This window comes from Humulus lupulus, chromosome 5 (assembly GCF_963169125.1).
Source record: "Humulus lupulus chromosome 5, drHumLupu1.1, whole genome shotgun sequence".
NCBI classification, from domain to species: domain Eukaryota; kingdom Viridiplantae; phylum Streptophyta; class Magnoliopsida; order Rosales; family Cannabaceae; genus Humulus; species Humulus lupulus.
The window spans coordinates 17,257,104-17,275,828 of record NC_084797.1 but is presented as its reverse complement, the minus strand read 5'-3'; the positions used below and the strand labels follow the sequence as shown (position 1 = coordinate 17,275,828).

General features: G+C 33.9%; 1 protein-coding gene and 1 long non-coding RNA gene across 2 annotated transcripts; both read left to right on the top strand.

Annotated features, from left to right (window-relative positions):
• The first annotated feature begins 11,119 nt into the window (after positions 1-11,119).
• On the top strand, positions 11,120-12,826 carry LOC133780287 (uncharacterized). The gene is made up of 3 exons (XR_009869209.1): positions 11,120-11,300; positions 12,004-12,068; positions 12,475-12,826. It is a non-coding gene; the product is annotated as an uncharacterized LOC133780287 (long non-coding RNA).
• Positions 12,827-14,802: 1,976 nt separating this feature from the next.
• LOC133780286 (uncharacterized) lies at positions 14,803-17,201 on the top strand. Its single transcript, XM_062220116.1, has 6 exons — positions 14,803-14,982; positions 15,101-15,154; positions 15,941-16,014; positions 16,269-16,386; positions 16,554-16,612; positions 16,846-17,201. The coding sequence occupies exons 1-6, from the start codon at positions 14,875-14,877 to the stop codon at positions 16,922-16,924; spliced, it is 492 nt and encodes a 163-aa protein (XP_062076100.1). The 5' UTR covers positions 14,803-14,874; the 3' UTR covers positions 16,925-17,201.
• Positions 17,202-18,725: the final 1,524 nt, after the last annotated feature.

Below are 18,725 nucleotides of genomic sequence, written 5' to 3'. Positions count from 1 at the left end.
TCATCCCTCTAAGGCTTGTGAAACTCAAAGAACCCTAGTTCTTTGATCACTCCTTTGAGAATCAATGTCAATAATAGCTTAAGTGGACGTAGGTCATTACCAATTCATGGGGCCGAACCACTATAATTTGTTGTGTCGTTTACTGTTCTTTCCATTAGACTTATTTCAATTCTTCCTGTCACATCAAGCATTTGACTTCGTGTCAGTTGACCAAAATGAGGGTCAACAAAAAGAACTCTAGATTGATCCAATCTTCTCCTAAGTACTCCAAATCGCCAACTCCAGGTCATAGGCTCTGAAAACTAGGGGTGCAGATGAGTCAGATTTTTGGGTTTCAAGTGTTACGGGTTCGGGTTCTACGGGTTTTGGGTGGGGAAATTGGGTACCGAACCTGCTTCAAAGTTTTTGGACTTTTGTGTAGTTTCGGTTTTCAGATTTGGTAAGGTTGGGTGGGGTCAAGTTTCAGGTGTAAATGGACTAAAATTGAGCTTTGGGCCAAAATGGGCCTTGGTACAAAATTTTCAAAAATACCATTTTTTGACACTTTTTTAATTTTTTTTTTTAGTTTTTAAAGTTTGCTATTAGTTTGGTTCAATTGATTTGTTACAAATTGGGCCTTGGTAAAAAAATTTGAAAAATGCATAATCATGAAACGTAAGTTATAGAAATTAGAAAAGAAATGTGATTTTAATGTATTTCAAGAAACAAACTACAAAAGTAAAATACTAAAACACTTAAACATAAAGTCCAAAGTCCAATCACTTACCTATTAACGTCCAAATTACAAACATAAAAATGTCCAAAGTCCCAAAATACAACCATAATTAAACATAAAGTCTACAAAATCCATAAGTAGTTAACTACAACCATAATAAAGTCCATAACTCTACAACCATAAACATAAAGTCCATGAAAATTCAAAATACAAAGAAAGAGATTAATAGTATGTTACTATGTATGACCACTCCTCCTTCCTTTCCTTCCTTCCTTTCAAATGTTCAAATACAAAAAAAATGATTAAAGAAAAGAAATCAAAGATAATAAATAAAAAAACACTAAGTAAAATAAGAAACTAATAAATTCTTACAAGCAATTCATTTAATTTGCAGATTGTTGTGCAGATAATGAGGCTAAAGACTGAACATTGACAAAGGATGAGAATGGCCCAACACTAGTAGCATCATCGGTCATCTCTACAAATATTATTATTATAAAGATAAATATTAGATTATATAAAATTCACACACTGAAAATAAATATTTATAAGTTGTAAGTTAGACCATGAAAATCCAAACAAAATGTAATAAATTACTAGACTTAAGATACTTTGATGTTTGAAGTACTTTTTCTTCATCCATATAAATCTCGAACAATGATGGGTTGATGTGATCTGCTCCACCATTTTTTGAGACAAATTAATGCTTTGACCATCTTTGGGCTTAGTGAGCTTATAAAATGATCTAAAATTCGACCTCTAATAGAAAATGCTGCCTCAAAAGCAACAGTGGTAATCGGTATAGCTAACACATCACGAGCCATGAGTGATAAGATCTTGTATTTTCACCCACTACTAGCCCACCATCCCAAAACATTAAAATTCTCACTTGGTCGCTCAGGTTCCTCTTCCAAATATTTATCGACCTCATTTTTTGTCATTCCATCATCTTTCTCCAATCTCTGTGCCACAAACTCATCATGCAAATAAATGACTTCTTGGCAGTAGGTCGACCACTGATAGGCATGACAAACGTGGAGGAACAAATAACAATAGACTGAGGCTGTGGTTATGGCTGAGTCATTGATGCAGATGGACGAAGACTTGATGTTGTCTCACTATATTGATCAAACATTGCCCGTATTGTCTGCTCTACCATTTTCACCATCTCTTTGCACATCATCTCATCATAAGTAGCACTAAAGCAATGACTGAGATACTCAAGCTTGTATCTTGGGTCTATTGGGAATTGTGTCCTTAAAGCAATTGTAGTTGACAATGGTTTTAATGAAATAAATAAATTAATTAAATTATTGTATATATGTAGCTTATGTACTATATAATTGTTAATAATATTAAGTAAATATCTGAAAATTCTCAAGTTCATCTATGTGGTCTCAATCTCATATTGGTATGGGAGGATCGAGAATGAGATAATGACCTTAAATAGTTTGCAATAAAATAAAGTTATGGAATCTTTAGATTAATTACTGCTAGTACAGTCCACTAGTATTATGAATACATGTGACCTAGATCCAGGTTACTAGTGTAGTAGGACACTTTAGTGGATGCACTTTGCATACTGAGAGTATGTAGAACTGGACCAGATGTGATTTAATAATACTTGCTTAAATATCGTTTTGTAGTATTATAAAACACATCAAATGATGATCATATACAAATTGATCTTAATCTTGAAGTTACTATGAACTCCTATATATATCATTTGATCCTTTGATTCATGTGTTACGGTTTGTCAGAATGATCAGGCTAAAAGCTATTGTTTTGGGGACTCAATGATGTATATGGATGGAGACATAGCTTAATAGATATGAAATCTATACCTTCTTATAGATTGAATGATGAATCCCTATTGGGTTGGCTTTTGGAACTGAAAAGGTTATTGACGTCAAATTCATAATCAGATTATGAATTAATCTTCACTAGTAAAGTCAATGGTACACTAGGAACCAAGATATAATTAAAAGGGTAAAATGATAATTTTATTCCCACTTAGTTATGAATCATCAATAGAGGATTAATTTGTATGTAATGATTATATCAATGGAAACTTTAAAATACTCAGTAAATATATGTCTTTAATTCTCAAGAGTGCAGTCTCATATTTATAGTGGAATAATCATGAGATTAATAAATATGATTATTGAATCAAAGAGTTTTGGTTAATAATCATTTATTTATTGGAGCTTGGAATTATTGGTCCATAGGTCCCTGGGGCGGCTCTATCAACACTAATCAAGGTAAGAGTTGATACAAGGGTCAAACTGTAAATGAGTTATTTAAGAGAATATTTATTCTTCGAGATAAATGTGCAATTATGTGATAATTGAAGTTGCACAATTTATTATTGCATTTGTGAAATTTTCGAAATTGTGTAGAAATAGAAGAAATTGATTTTAATTAATTATTTTATTTAAGTGTGAATAGATAAATATGGATAGTCAAAATTGGTTTTGATTATTATATTTATTTAATTAATAATAAGATGAAAATGGAAATTCAAATTTTGAATTTTGAATTTAAGTTGTTATCTTTTCCTTAAAAAGATGATACCTTATTTGAATTTCTAATTATTAATTAATTAAAATAAAAACACATGAAAAATCAAATCTCATTTTCAGGGATAGTGCCACACACATAGGGCTTTGATTGCTCTATGCGTGTAGCACTACTGGTGTGATCAATTATTGGTTTTTTATTTATTTTTAATTAATTAATAGAACATTTTAAAAGGGGTTTTAAAATTGAATGTAAGACTTTGTTTTTTTTTTTCATTATTATTATTATTATTTAAGATGATTATTTTTTACTTATTATTATTATTATTCTATATGATAGAAAATAAAAACGACAAGTTTTTTACATAAAAGAAAAACTATCATCTTTTTCACAAAAGAAAAACCCTTTCTCTCTAGCCTATAATCAAGAGTCTCATGTGTTAAGAATACTTTTGATTCAAAAAAATTGATTCTTGTTCTCTATGTGCCCACACACATCTTGAGGTGTAGAGAACGTCTTGGAAGATCTAGGTGTGAGTACTCTAGAGATGATAGGAATATCGAAATCTATAAGAAAATATTCAAAGATTCTTAATAGGCTACAAGTGGTAAATCATTTCGTATTATTTTTTACATATACATATTATATATTGATTAACATATTAAATATTAAATGATCCTCATATAAAGATATTTATATGAAAAAAAAATTGTTGTACACAATACTACCATTACTGCAATTTTCGCTGCACACTAGGAACTGTTCCTAACAGGGTCAAGGACCAAGGCAATTAGAAGTGCCTCATTACAATCATCAAGCTTTCCCCAATATTTGTCATACTTTAGTTTCATGCTCGTTTCCATTGTCCTCAAAAACTCATTCTCATCATCGTCAACTGCTAAGTCATACAACTCTTGTTGCATATTGTAAATCTCAATGAAGTACTTATTAGTAGCAACATAAGTAGACCCACTAAACTTTAATGTTACTTCGTAAAAAGTCTTCGAAAACCTCACAAACGCTAAAGCATTATCCCAATCAACATCAGCAGGGGGTCCCTCCTTTGGTTTTTCATCTTTGTCAACCTCATCAAAATATTTTATATAATTAACATCTGATTCCATCCTCTCAAATGCCTTCTTAAATTTCATTGCACAATTGAGCATTAGATATGTGGAGTTCAACCTTGTTGGGACATCTAAACACAGAAGCCATTTACATTCAATCCTTTCCTCCATCACACGCTCCTTAAAAAAATTTAGCCTAGAAGGAGAAGACCTAATAGACCCATGTTTCTAATTGTTGCAATTGACCCATGTTTTTCCTTCAACCCTTCAGTGATAATTAGTTTCACTATATGAGCACAAACCCTCATATGTAAAAACTTTCCATCCAAAATAAGTCCCTTCTCATTATCTTTGAAATTCTTCTTCAAGTATCTAATGACAACATCATTTGAGGAAGCATTGTCTATGGTAATGGTAAACAACTTAGAGATGTCACATTCTCGAAAGATAGCTCGATCTCTTTGCCAATGGTTTCCCCTCTGTGATCTACCACTTGACAAAAATTGATAATTCTTTTCCGATACTCCCAAGCATTATTAATCCAATGAGCGGTGATGACCATGTAATTCAAATTTTGAATGAAATTCCAAGTATTGGCAGTAATCGATATCCTCTCACGGCTCAAAATGTTCTTCAATGTCACCTTCTCCTCCTTGTATAACTTCAATACATCCCTAGCAACACTCATTCGAGAAGGGCTCTCAAACCTAGGTTGGAGTGTTTTGACAAATATTTTGAACCCTTCACCCTCGACATGTCTAAATGGCAACTCATCCAACAAAATATATTGCGTGAGGGCTACCCTACAAGATTCTTTGTTATAAGCTACCGCTACTAGGCTTGTTTCCCCCTCTTTCCCTCCCTTTACAGGCTCAAAGCTTAAAGTCTTTTGTTTATGCTCATCAATCTTAAACGAACTTAGCTCGCAAACTTTCTTAAAATGGTTCCACAAATTACTAGTCTCATGTTTTCTAGTGTCACACAAGAAGTCAGGCCCACAATAGTTACATATACACTTGGGGGAGGAGATTCTTCGTTAGGATTTGTCGGGGAGGGGGGTCTTCCTTAGTAAAATGATCCCAAATAGATTACCATTTTCCCTTTGTTTTTCCATGATGGATGGGAAGCTTACCCCTCTTTCTAGCCCTAGTTTTTCTACCCTTATCATTTATGAGTAGGGTTTTCAGTCTGAGTGAGAGGTGGTTGATCATCTATCGGATGAGGAGTTCCATCTACCTCATCAATATCCATTACCGAATACAACATATTTAAGAAAAAGCTAATCAACAGTGCAACACACAACAAGCCTAATATTCACTACAACAGGACAACATACAACAAGCCTAATATGAATATCCACTACAACGGGATAGCACACAACAAGCCTAATATCAACTACAACAGGGCAGCAAGCAACAAGCCTAATATCAACTACAACAGAGCAGCACACATTCACATAAGCCTATATATTATTGTAACGACCCAAAATCACTAATAAGGCTTAAGGGCCTTGATTAGTATGCCGGGAGGGCATAATTGGGATTATAATGAATTTGATTGATTTAAATGCGTAATTATATGATTAATGGTGTGCATATGATAATTGATGATATTATATGATGATATGATATATATATATGAGATATATGTGAGAACCACATTATTATGCGGATAAACCTGCAGCCAGCGACTCGAGGCGATCCTAGGGCTTGATAGTGGGAAAAGTCACAACGGGGCATTATAATTGACTTTGGACAAGTCAGGGGTATTATAGGTGTCGGGTAGTGATTTAGACTATCGGGTTATGAAAATAAATAATTGGATATATATTTGAGGATAGGATGTTTAAGCGAGAATACAGGGGAATTTTACTATTTTGCCCTCAGGGACATTTCCGGTACCCCGAGCTTTGGGATTAGTTTAATCACCTAAGGATATGCTTGGAAAGACTTAGAAAATACTAGACACAGAAATTAAACCGACCTTTCTCTCCTTCTCTCTCCTCTCTCTCTTAAGGAAGAAGAACAACTCTGAAATTTCAAGAGAAACCAGCAGAATTTCTGGGAATTGAAGGGGATAAGCTAGAGGATTAACTCAAAAAACCAATCAAGGACTGAATTAGAGCCAAGTTAAGCATTGATTTTCATTCTGTGGTTAGGAACTTTAAGAAAAATGGCTGAGTTTTTAATAGTTGTGATTTTGATATTCAAGGTGGAGTTTGAGGCTTGAAACTTTGAAGATAGGTCAGGGGATTCTTGGAGGAACGATTCTACAGCTGAGGCAAGTTTCAATTCAAAGTTTGATGGTTGAATTTTAGTATTTCCATGGCTGGTTTTGAGTTTTTAGGTTTAAAATCTCAGAAATTGGAATTGGGATTTTGGTGAGTGTTAGACTGTATTTTTGGTGGAATTGTGTTGTTTAAATCATTCTAATGATGTTGTTATTAATTGGTTTTGAGTTGGGAGCTTTGGGATGGCCTAAAGTGAGGTTTAGAGGTTGAAAATTGTGGTTTTTCTGGGTTCAAAGGGTCGGCCCGCGGCATAGTTCTTGGTGAGCCGCGACCCTTGGAAGCTGAGATGTGCTGAGGAAGGGGGGCGGGCCGCGACATGGTCCATGTAGGGCCACAACCCTTACCTGTTTTTGTGCCTTAGGAGGGCTCTATTTGGGGCCATGACGCGGCATGGATGGCCTATGCCGGGGTCCTTAAGGGATTTTGGGATTTTGAGATTTTAGGCTTGGGAATTTAACCTAGGGTGCTCGGGATTGAATCTTTTACCATATTTGGTGAAGTTCAATGTTCCGGGGACTAGAATTTGGTTTAGAAACTCATTTAAGATTGTTAATGGTATCCTTCATCATGGTTGTGACTAGGTGCTAAGCTAGGGCTCGGGGATCGGATCGCGCTCAAGGAGTATCGCCCGTAACTAGTTCATCTAGAAGCCAAAGGTAAGAAAACTATACTCGGTTGAATATTTGAACGGGACTAAGGGCTCCCTGATATATATGAGTGAGAGAATGGTATTACGCCATGTAAATTGTGAACCAACGGCCTAAGCGTGCCACGGTTAACTTGCGCAAATGGCGCGGCTCGGACACTGGTATCCGAGGACAGCTTATTATGCACTGAGCTCGGTTTAAGCGGGCCGGAGTCAGTGAGTTAAACAAAGGGTGCGGCCTAAGGTGTCGGCCCTAGCTATTGTGTGAATTTTGTGTTGTATTGGCTATAAATGTGAATTAGTGAGATTGTTGAATAATCTAAGTATAGATGAGGTTTGTTTGCACCTTGAAGTATGCTTACATGCTATGGATTGAATGACTGAACATGCTCATTAAAGTATTTGATTGTCATTAGTATATGTCGTGTATGTTGCTTTCTTGCTGGGCCTCGGCTCACGGGTGCTGCGTGGTGCAGGTAAAGGCAAGGGCAAGATTGATCAACCCTGATTGGAGAGCTCTGCAGGGTGAATGTACATGTCAGGCCGCTCAGCCGCCACGGTTGAGGAGATTACAGGGACGAGAGGACCAGAACCTTGTATTTTGACTTAGTATGGCTAATGTTTACTCTTAACTGTAGAATTTTGTAGACCAACTTTTAAACATTGTAGTTTTGGGGATCTCTTCTGTAAATTGTTTATAATTTATAAAATGTTTCTTTGAGGCCAAAATGTCTTTTAGCCTTAGAACACTTTAGCTAATGACACGCTTTGAATAAACGACTTGATTAGCAAGTCTCACATATTTATAAACACACAGTGTAGCGGTCTTGGCTATCCAGGGCGTTACAATTATAATCTAGTATAACAAAGATAATATATTTACCTCAAGCTTCAAAGTAGAAGCAATGACTTTAGACTAGTCCGCTTCCGCTCCAATCTATAAATCCACAAAAATTTGTCACTAAAATTTCAGCATATGACCATGACTTTTAGCATTAAACATATATATTATATACCCATCACAATCACATAGGCAGCTAACAAACATTTTGGGACAATGAAAGTTTATTTAATAAAAAAAATTAAAGGTCATGGTTATTAAAAAGAAATAAACAACCTTAAACATAAAGTCGTTATTTAGTCAAATAGGCATACTTTAACTTTGCAAATCACATAGGCAATCAGCCATACTTTAACTTTTTCCAATCACATAAGCATCACTTTTTAACTTTGCAAATCAATGAAAGTTTCTTTTATAAAAAAAAAAAAAAATTAAAGATCATAAACAAACCTAATTCAAGATTCAACACATATACATATGTAAATTTAACAAATTCACACACACAACATTGAAGATTGAACATAGGCTAATTTTGTTCTATAATTTAAATTTATAATGAGTACATTTACATTATACATAATACATATCCATAACCATACATAATAATATATCATATATATATACACACACATATACACATAAAAATATATTATACATTTAAACAAATTACAAAGAAAAAATGACAGATTATTTAAAAACACAAATAAAATATACATGTTGCATGTGCCTGCTGCCGCCAGCCACTACTTGGGGTCGGGGGCTCTATCACTGCCTGCGCCGACGACACAAAGGGGTCTGGGACTGTGAACCTTGAGGTGAGCCACCAAAAGAAGAGAAATGGTGGTCGGGCTTGGTCGTGTTGGTGAGGGGGGCAAGAGAGGTGTCGTTGGTCGTGGTGGTTCGTGGTTGCCGACGTGAGAGGAGAAGAGAAGATCCAAGAGAGAGGGGAGGTTGGGAAAGGGGTAGTCGTGGGTGTGTGTGAGGGTCGGGGAGAGAGAAATGAGAAAGAGATGTTAGCATTTTTTTATTTCAGATTTCATTTAAAATTTAATTTTTTTTAATTTGTTCGGGTTCGAGTGTAACCCGAACCCACCTGAACCCGTGAGTATTACTTTTCACCACCTGAACCCAACTCGACCACTCTTGAGTTCGGGTCTAATCTTACCCGAAATTGATGGGTTTGGCCAAAAAGTGGGTTTTCGGGTTGTGGGTCCGGCGGGTTGTGCGGGTTTTTCGGGTCAAATGTTCACCCTTACTGAAAACTGTGTTTTCTGATGAAAATTGCAATAAATTACTAATCCATGTTTTTTCCCTAAGTGAAAAGACCGAATTTCCCTTGATTAAAATTATGCAAAAATTATCCATTTCCCGAGCACTAGCGCAGTCATGTTGCCTTCGCCAAAACTCCATTTTCGCTTGATTTTTGTCTTTTTGTCAATTTTCACCCTTTTTCATTCCAAAGCATCCCGAGTCCTTCAAAACCTAAAAACACACCAAAACAAGCGTAAAATAGAAAAAAAAAAACCTAATTAACTAAAACACTCCCTAAAAATACACACTAAAACCAATCTAAACTCGTTTATCAAAAGAGCTAAACAAGATCTCAAGCACCCATTCCCTTATAGGAAGATGGAAAGAGAAGTGTTTCTAGGTAGTTAGTGTCGAGTACAAAAATGAGCTATCTTAGTGTGCTCGTTAAAGTCTAAAATTTTATGTTTGTTTTAAAAATATATTCACATGCTCGTTGCCGTAGTCTAATACTTTATGTTTTTGTACTTGATAGCCATTGATTAGTACTCAAAGGCCTAGCTTTAAAACAAGTTATTCATGTGAATTTGTAGCTTGCATATCAAATAACTAGAAGATACATACATTCAAGTTTTTTGAACATGAATTGGAACCTAGTAGCGCCCACTTGCCCACCATTAACTAGTGTCACCATTGCCATCTCCCACACCCTTTACATGCGATCTTTCGCCATTTGTAGAGCTCACTGAAGCTTACGATCTAGGTAAACTTGTACATTGTGTCTTGCTTGCAATTCTAACACTAATTTTATTTTTATTTTAGACATGTCAAGATATTAGAGTGCTCTAGACAAGCCCCGTCAGTTTTCACAACGAGCTCCATCTATGCAACGAACTATAGAGAATTCCTCGCCTACTCTTAAACCAACGCCTCCATGTGTTCTCAAGCAAACACATCTACCTTTATCGTAGGCACTTGCCTCTAGGTTAATAAACAAAGACAGAGATAGTCTCAATGAACCCACACAAAGAAGCCTTATAGAGAGCATTTGTGTGACGAGCTAATGATAGTTACTTGCAAAAACGAAGGTCTGAAGGTTGATGAGAGCATGTACTTGCGCCACCTCCTTCCTCGAGTACAATGCCATGTGGAGATCTTGGACTATACCATCACCAAATATGTTTATAAATGAGTGGAAAGAATGGAGGCTTTAGAGATGATCACCCATAACTTGACTACAGTACCAAGGGCATGTATCCAATTAGGACGACATGTATTGTAATGTCCAAAACTCATAATGAGGTTTAGTATCTTAATAGCATGCCTAGAGGGCATGAGTGGAATTAATTGATGAAATATATTATTATATAATAAAATATGTTTTTTATGCGAATTAAATGTGTTTAAAGATCTACTCATGGTGAGAACGGTCATTTTTGTAATTCTAATCTGCTAAGGGTATATTTGTGATTATATATGCTATGTGCAGTGTGACTACATTATTATGTGGAAATATGTAATTTGCGACAATATTAAGCGGTAGTAGCGGAATGTCACAATAGAAAATATCTGGCTTTGGTCGAGTTTTGGGGTATTATTAAAAATTTTATGCTTGATGGATATTAGTGAAATAATTGGGGATTAGAGGTATAATTAAAAAGATGGGTGAGATTACCAAAATGCCTTTGGAGTTAATTAAGAGGGCAATTAAATGGGAGGGGCATTTTAGTCATTTAGTGATTTAGGTAGCAAAAGATGACCATTAGCTTCCTTTTCTCTTCATTTCACGTTATCCTCTTCTTCTCCATTCTTCTAGTTTCTTCATCATCAAGCACTTCCTTTACCAAAGCTTTAAGGCTAGGACCAAGTTCTTCAAATTTTCTAAAGTTGTTGAGGGGAAATTCAAGCTTTAAAGAGGAATTAGGGGCTGCCAACTTCTTCTTCATAATCTAAAATTCAAATCATAAAGAAAGGTATGAGAATTATCTTCATGTTATTCATTTTTTTTTTTTGTTCTTGGTAAAGTTTGGGGATTTTTTCTAATTTTAGAAATTGGGGATCCTAGGTTGTTTAGATGGGTGTAGTGGTTGTAGAAAAATGTTTATGCACTGATTTAAGTGTTGAATTGGGACTGAAAACTAGAATTGGTTTATGTTTTAGAATTTGGGAGGAAATTGGGGATTTTCACCCTAATCTTGTATTATTGAATTGGAGCATGAAATTTGATGTTATTAGATGTATGTTAGGTTGTATACTTGTTTTGGGTACACAAATTCTGAGTTTGATACAGGTTTGGGGCGAATTAGGTCGGTTTTGAGCTTTAGAAAATGCAGGGGAAGTTTGAAATTCTGGGTTATGATTCACGTTTCTGGGGCACAACCGCGCCTGGGGCTAGAGCGATTGTGCCAATGCCCTAGTTTTGCAAAACTTTCAGCAAGCGTAGCCGCGCCCGAGAGCTGGTGCGACTGCGCCGAGTGCCCCGAAATGCTATTTTTCAATTTTTTTTCGTTTCGTACGAGACTTCTATAATCTGTTTTAGGGACCTGTTTGGGGGTTCGTGGGATAATTCCAATAGTATGTTAGATTGGTTTAGAGGTCTTAAAAGTTAGGGTTTGACTTTTGAGTACATAATTAGATTTGGTTTCTAATTGGGCGAACAATACTTGTTGTGACTAGGGTTTCCAAAAGGCTTGAAAGGGGATCGCACTTGAGGTTGTCTTATCTCTATCAATGGACTCTAGGTAAGAAAAGTTGGCATTTGCACTTAGAGAGGGCATTGGCCCTATAGTACTTGTTCGATTATGACCGCATAATTTAGATTGAATTATGGTTATGAACACTTATTGCATATTGGTGTTTGTTATGCTTAATTTTATTGAGTTTAATTGTGATTAATCGTTATAGACCAGATTCAGCTAAGATTATGTGGAATGTAGGCCGTGATGGCAGGGCCAATATTGGAGTGTAGTATACACTCACTCAGCATAGGCCGTAAGTATGGTGCTTAGTGATGCACCTTATTCGACATAGGTCATGATAATATTCGACATTGGCTCTATTATGTGTTTATGATTTATGAACTGGGTGAATTGTTATATATATGCGTATTGTGGTTGTTATTTATTCCTTGTTGAATTTTTCTTGCAGGGCTTTGGCTCACGGGTGCTCTATGGTGCATGTAAGGGAAATGGAAAGGTAGATTAGCCATAAATTGGAGAGCTTGGCAGTGAAGCGTGCATGTTCGGTCAGCTTAACCTACTGGGTTGAGTTATTTGATGGACTTGAGTCAAAAGTCCGATTTTGTCACTTAAGCCGACCCCTTTTGAGAACAAAGATTGTAATTATGTTTTGTTTAAAATAAATGGGATCTCATGTAAATTTTCATGAAATGGTTTATTAATTTCTTGTTTAATTTTAAATCACATTTTTGGGTTCAAACTATCTTGTTTATCAAGTTAAGGTGACAGCCAAATTAAGACACAATACGAGAAGGCATCAGATTAAAATCAGAATTGACAATTATTGGAAATGATGCTTCTATTGGCACCCTTTTTGTTTTTTTTTTCTTCTTTTCACCCCTTTATAATTAATTTATTATTTTCAACTATAACATTACGTAAATTCACATAAATATCCCTTATAATTTTAAACAATGAACCTTATTTCTTAATACACATTTCTTTTAGGGCTGTTCATCAAACCGCCCGCACCGCAAAAAAAATGTGGTTTGAAATTCTTCACGGTGCGGTCGCAGTTTGAATTTTCACTAAACCGCGCGGTGCGGTGCGGTTTGCGGTTTTGAATTATTAAAATGTGGTTCAAACCGCACCGCACTGCATATTATAAAAATACTATTTTTTTATATTTATTTAAGTCTAATATGTTAAAGCCCAACCCAAAGCCCACTAATTCTATTGTTGAAAGTATTTTAGTTGTATCTTTCATATTGATGTTGGAATTTAATTAGTCTCAAGTTTGTTCTATGTTGTTTTAGGTGTGTTGCTGAAACTTTATTAAGATTATTGACTTATAATTGTTGTTGTTGTAACTTTATTAGTCTCAAGTTTGTTGTATTTTCTTAGGTGTTTTGTTGAGCCATTATTAAGATTATTGTATTGTTGAAAGTTTTCTTATTTTTTATTTTCAAGTTTTAGGTGTTGCTGAAATATTAATATGATTATTTATGATAGTTTAATTATTTGGCGGTAGTCCAAACCACCCAAACTGCACCACACCGCACCATTTTTTTGCGGTGCGGTTTCTGCGATTTTTTAGTTTCGCGGTGCGGGTGCGGTTTGGAAAATTAGAAAAACCGCATGCGCGGGTTGGTTTGAAAAAATGGTCAAAAACTGCACCACCCGCACCGCGTACAGCCCTAATTTCTCTAACACATTAGGTATTTAAAAAATTAGGTTATCAATTTAGAAACCAAAACTATATATAACTAATGGAAGAACAAAATATATATATTTAAAGTTGTAGAAGATTGTGATTCTATTAATAATTTTAATTATCATGAAGTAATATTTTAATTTTAATTTTTAATATTTGTATTTGAATAATGATATGTGCACCAAAGTATTATACCAACTGATGTGATACTGTTTCTTAAAATAGTGGGTTCGGCTTGAAATAAATTTGATTGATAAAATAAAACTATCATGTTAGTTGATATAATGTTTTAGTCCCTAATTTGGGTGTACATATCATTACTTTGAATTTTATTGTATATAGTATATAATTTTTTTTTAGAAAGATGTTGCAATGTGTTTATTCATTAAATTTTATTGTTAAAGTTGTATATTGGATTTGATGAGTAATGTTTGTGAGAATAAAATAATAATGTAGAGGGGTAGAATTTTTTTTTTCAATAGATAAATTTTGTAGTTATTGAAAATTTAATAAAGGTGTTATAGTGATTTAATTAGAAAAGAAGTGAGGTGAGAAAAAAAAAAGTGACCTTCCCTTAAATAGAAGCCTTTACACAATTATCTCAATAAAGCTATTATATTATAAAAGAACTAGTTAGAACTCATTCATTTTAATTTTAAAAAGTTTCTCATTGCAAAAGGTGATAAACAACAAGTAAATGTAAATACCAATCATTTTTAAAAAATAATAAAAGTTTTATAATTTTTTTTTAAAATATGTGTTTTACCTCATTATTTGTTTAGATATTATATTTTAAAAAATTATTTTTTGAATTCTATATTTTATAAAATAGTTAGAATCAAATTCTAAATCTAATTTTGATGAGTAAAAAACTGAATATGACAATACAATTATTAATCAGAATAATTATATTTTTATTCTGAATTATTAGTTTGATAAATTTTTTATAATTTTATTTCAAAAAAATATAACTAAAATTATATTTGAATGTGTATTTGAATTATTTTACAAAAATGTCACAATACAATTTCTTTACCAGACAAAACACATATTTATATACCAAAAATAAATAGTAGCAACTCGTAAAATTTATTCTTCTTTTCTGCGTCAGTGCTCTAATCAGCCATTGAAGAGTAGTTAAGACAGCTTTCTACCATGTGGGCAAAGCTCAGACAATCTATCTCAGGCGACGAAGATGATCGAGGAGGAGACGGCTTCTTTGAGGATGAATCTGATGGCTTGTGCTCTCTCTCTCCGACTCAGGTACCTTCGCATAAACCAAAATTCAAACTCACACATTTTCGTTTTCATTCAGTTCTGAGCACTTGGGTTTGTTTTAGCCTCAGAATGCTTTTGCTTTTCTGGGTTTTGATCTTATCAGAGAATGTACGGATTCGCGGCGTGTTTGATCGCTGGATTGGCCTTAATGTTCCTGGTATGCTCATAGTCAACTCTCATTTTCTTGTTCAAGCAATTGGAGAAGTGTTTATAAGTCAATTTCCATCTTAACAATCTAAAAAGTGTAGCTTGTTATGCAAATTGCATCTTTAACTTTATGGTATGTATGTATATGTATGTGTGTGTGTGTGTGTGTGTGTGTGTGTGTGTATGAAGTGGTAGCTCATTGAGCTGCATTTGAATATCAGTTACTATGAGAATTTGGTTTATAGTCATAGAGCATGCTTTTGCAGAATTTTCCTAGCTTTTGATGTGTTAGAGGGTCACACACTTTCAGTGTGGATACATTCAACAATATATATATAAGAGCATTGTTACTCCACTAGTCTCTAATTAGTTTTAGTTTTGAAATAGATCCCATTTTATAGACCTTTCACCCTATGCTTATACTTTCTACTATTATTGTCCCCATTTACTGTCGAAACACTTTCACATTTACTCTCCTTCCTTTCTATCTAAACTACATTCCATTATAGTTATTATAGAACTACATTCCATTATAGTTATGATAGAGTATTAGAGTGTTGGTATAAACTTCTATATGTGATAAAATTTTGATGAATCAAAAGAAAAAAGTAACTACTTTACATCCACTTTTTGGAATTTGAATGAATGGCACCAGACACCAAAGTTCAGTATAAGGATTAAATTCCAATTTAGTATGATACATTGACAGTAGTGCTACAAAGTAGGAACAAGGGACATAAAACTTGTTAGTGCTATTGCAACATTTCCTTAATAAGTTTCTTTTTGTTTTCTGCAGTCACTGATTGTCTTTGCTAAACCAATCAAATTTGCTTTGTTATTCACGATTGGCAATGTGTCTGCTGTTGGAAGGTAGGTCTGCATAATTTCTAATTTTCCTCCTCTTTCAGATGCCCTTAGAGAAGTTTGTACCCCTGCTAAATTGCAAACTAGATTTCATCTGGAAATTTACCTTAGTCCTTGTTGGAAAACTACATGTTTACCTGCTGTAACATTGAAATATACAGGATACATTTCCATAGGATCAAATGTATTTTTTTTGTTCACTTGAGACAGCACTGCCACAAGCATTAACATTCTTCCTATGTTGTTCCCTCGACTGGCAGCACAGCCTTCCTTATTGGCCCTGTACAACAAATGAGAATGATGTTTGATTCTGCCCGAGTTTTTGCGACGGCTGTTTATCTTGGGTGTGTTGTTTTGGCACTCATTTGTGCTCTCTTGGTGAGTATGCAATCTTTATTCTATAACAACATGGATAAAGTTGCGTAATTACTTCTGATCCATAGGTTTCAATGACAGTACTATGGTAGAACTAGAATTACAATATCTTTTCCAGCGAAAGATGTACATTACATCATTTCTCACATCTTCTTTTTCTCATCTTGCAGATACATAGCAAGATTTTAACAATACTTGCAATCATAATTGAGATCTTAGCCCTTGTTTGGTGAGTTTCTCCTCTCAAATTAAAGCATATCGCTTGATTCATTAATATAATGGAGATGAGGAGGAGTGACCACCTTCTTCTCTATCTTTCTTAGTTTTATTTACATTAACTGATAAAGACCTTCTGTATCTTGTTTGTTAGGAAACCCTTTCTATAGCTTGTGATCTATATTGTAATGTACTTCATCAAATCAAAATTGATTACAAAGCTTTGTAATGTGTCACCTGTTTCAGGTATAGTATAAGTTATATTCCTTTTGCTCGGAGAATGGTGTCTGAACTGATGATCCGTTTATGTGACACCGAGCTTTAGATGATGACACCCTTCAAAGATGTGCCTTTCACTGCTGAAAGTCCAGAGATTTTTTCGAACTGGTTTGCACTTTTTCTTTTTGCCACACATTTGGGATTCATTTGATATATTTGTCTGATATGGTACTTGTATATAAGCCTTGATCTTGTATTTCAACTTCTACTTTTTCTGTGATTGGAAGATAATTCCAAGTAACATTTTGTTCCCAGAATATGCAAACTTTTCCCTGTTTTTCTTGTAATATTTATTTGGGGGCTCTAAGAGTTCAATTTATCTACTGTTTGTCAATATGGTTTATCAACCTATCTGCATGATTTATCAAATTATAACTTGGATTTATCAACATGATTATGAGACATCAATATGGTTTACTGTTTTTAAAATAAAACATAAAAATTGGTCCTCTTTCAAATATACATTGTTTGGAATACCATTTGATTCCTTTTGGAGAGGAGTGGGATAATGTTGGATTGAATTAGATAATTTTTTGGCTGTCATATATATATATGTATATATATATATATATTTGTTACAAAACTAGGGAGCATGTAAAAAATAAAATTTATAATCCACCTAAATTTAGATAATTTAATCTCATAAAAAATAAAAATTAATACTACACAATATTTTATCTTCATATATATCATCAGTGAAAACAAAAATTTATAATTTTATATCCATTTTTTTCACCTTATAATTTAATGTTTGTAAATGATTAGTTCCTCTTTGTTTTTTTAACTTCTTATAATCGAATCAGATATATGCTGCTAACAGTCTACCACCAGACCAGTTGGTTAGTCACGGTTAATAATTGGTGTACCATATAAGCTGATTGACTTTAACGTATAAATATGGGCCTCTGGGCCGAAGTCTAAATAATGTTTAAGCCCATCGAACAAAATGGGTCACACCCAATTGACCATTTAGATTCGGAAAAACTTGAAAACTATCAATTGTTAAGATTAATCAATAAAATTAGCCAATAAATACATTTAGTTTAATATTACCAATTTTTATAATTACATTTCCATAATACCACTTGAAAAATACACTGTGTTGTGAGTATTTGAACAAGAAGAAGGGTATAACATGAATAGTAACTAAAATACTGGGTATAAAAAGAAAAAGAATCAAAATATAGTTACAAATGAGAGAGGATTACTTAAAATGGGTACTCTATGTAATTTTTACTTTAGATTCTAATTGTTCAGAGTAAACTAACTACACTAATCTCTTTAAAAAAACTAACTTAACTAAACTAATGTTTCTTTGATTAAAAAAAGACTGATAATGTTTCACTAAATGATTACAGGGAGGTGGCTTACTATGAGTATTACTATGTGAATTGGTCTAATTTATTATATAAGAATCAATATTAACTTGCACTAATTGAAATACTGCACAAGTGTTGTTGAGCACTACTGTGCCCAATAATAATTCTCAATATTTGTGGTAAATCTGAGGAAGAAGGAAGTATGGTGTAGGAAAAATAGAATAGACAACAGAATTCTGAAAAAGAAGATAGTAAAAAAGGTCACCATGTCATTTCATACATATGACGAGTAGCAGAAGAAGAAGAAGACTAGAAAAAAAAAGGGAAACAAAACACAAAATCCCATCAAATATTTTCATTTTTTCTTTCATTTCATGAATAAAAAACTTTAAAAAAATCAAACACTTTTGTATCTATAGTCGTCTCCATCACCATCTACCAATCATTTACTCTCAGCTCAACCCCATTTCATTTTTCTCTTTTTCTTCTTCACTCTATTGATGATTGAGTGAGTTGACATCATGAAAT

Bases quoted from the DNA above. Each gene is read 5' to 3' on its own strand.
- LOC133780286 (XM_062220116.1), top strand. From the start codon at position 14,875: ATGTGGGCAAAGCTCAGACAATCTATCTCAGGCGACGAAGATGATCGA. The intron at 15,155-15,940 runs GTATGCTCATAG...TGTTTTCTGCAG, and splicing joins GATTGGCCTTAATGTTCCTG to TCACTGATTGTCTTTGCTAA. The intron at 16,613-16,845 runs GTGAGTTTCTCC...CACCTGTTTCAG, and splicing joins GAGATCTTAGCCCTTGTTTG to GTATAGTATAAGTTATATTC.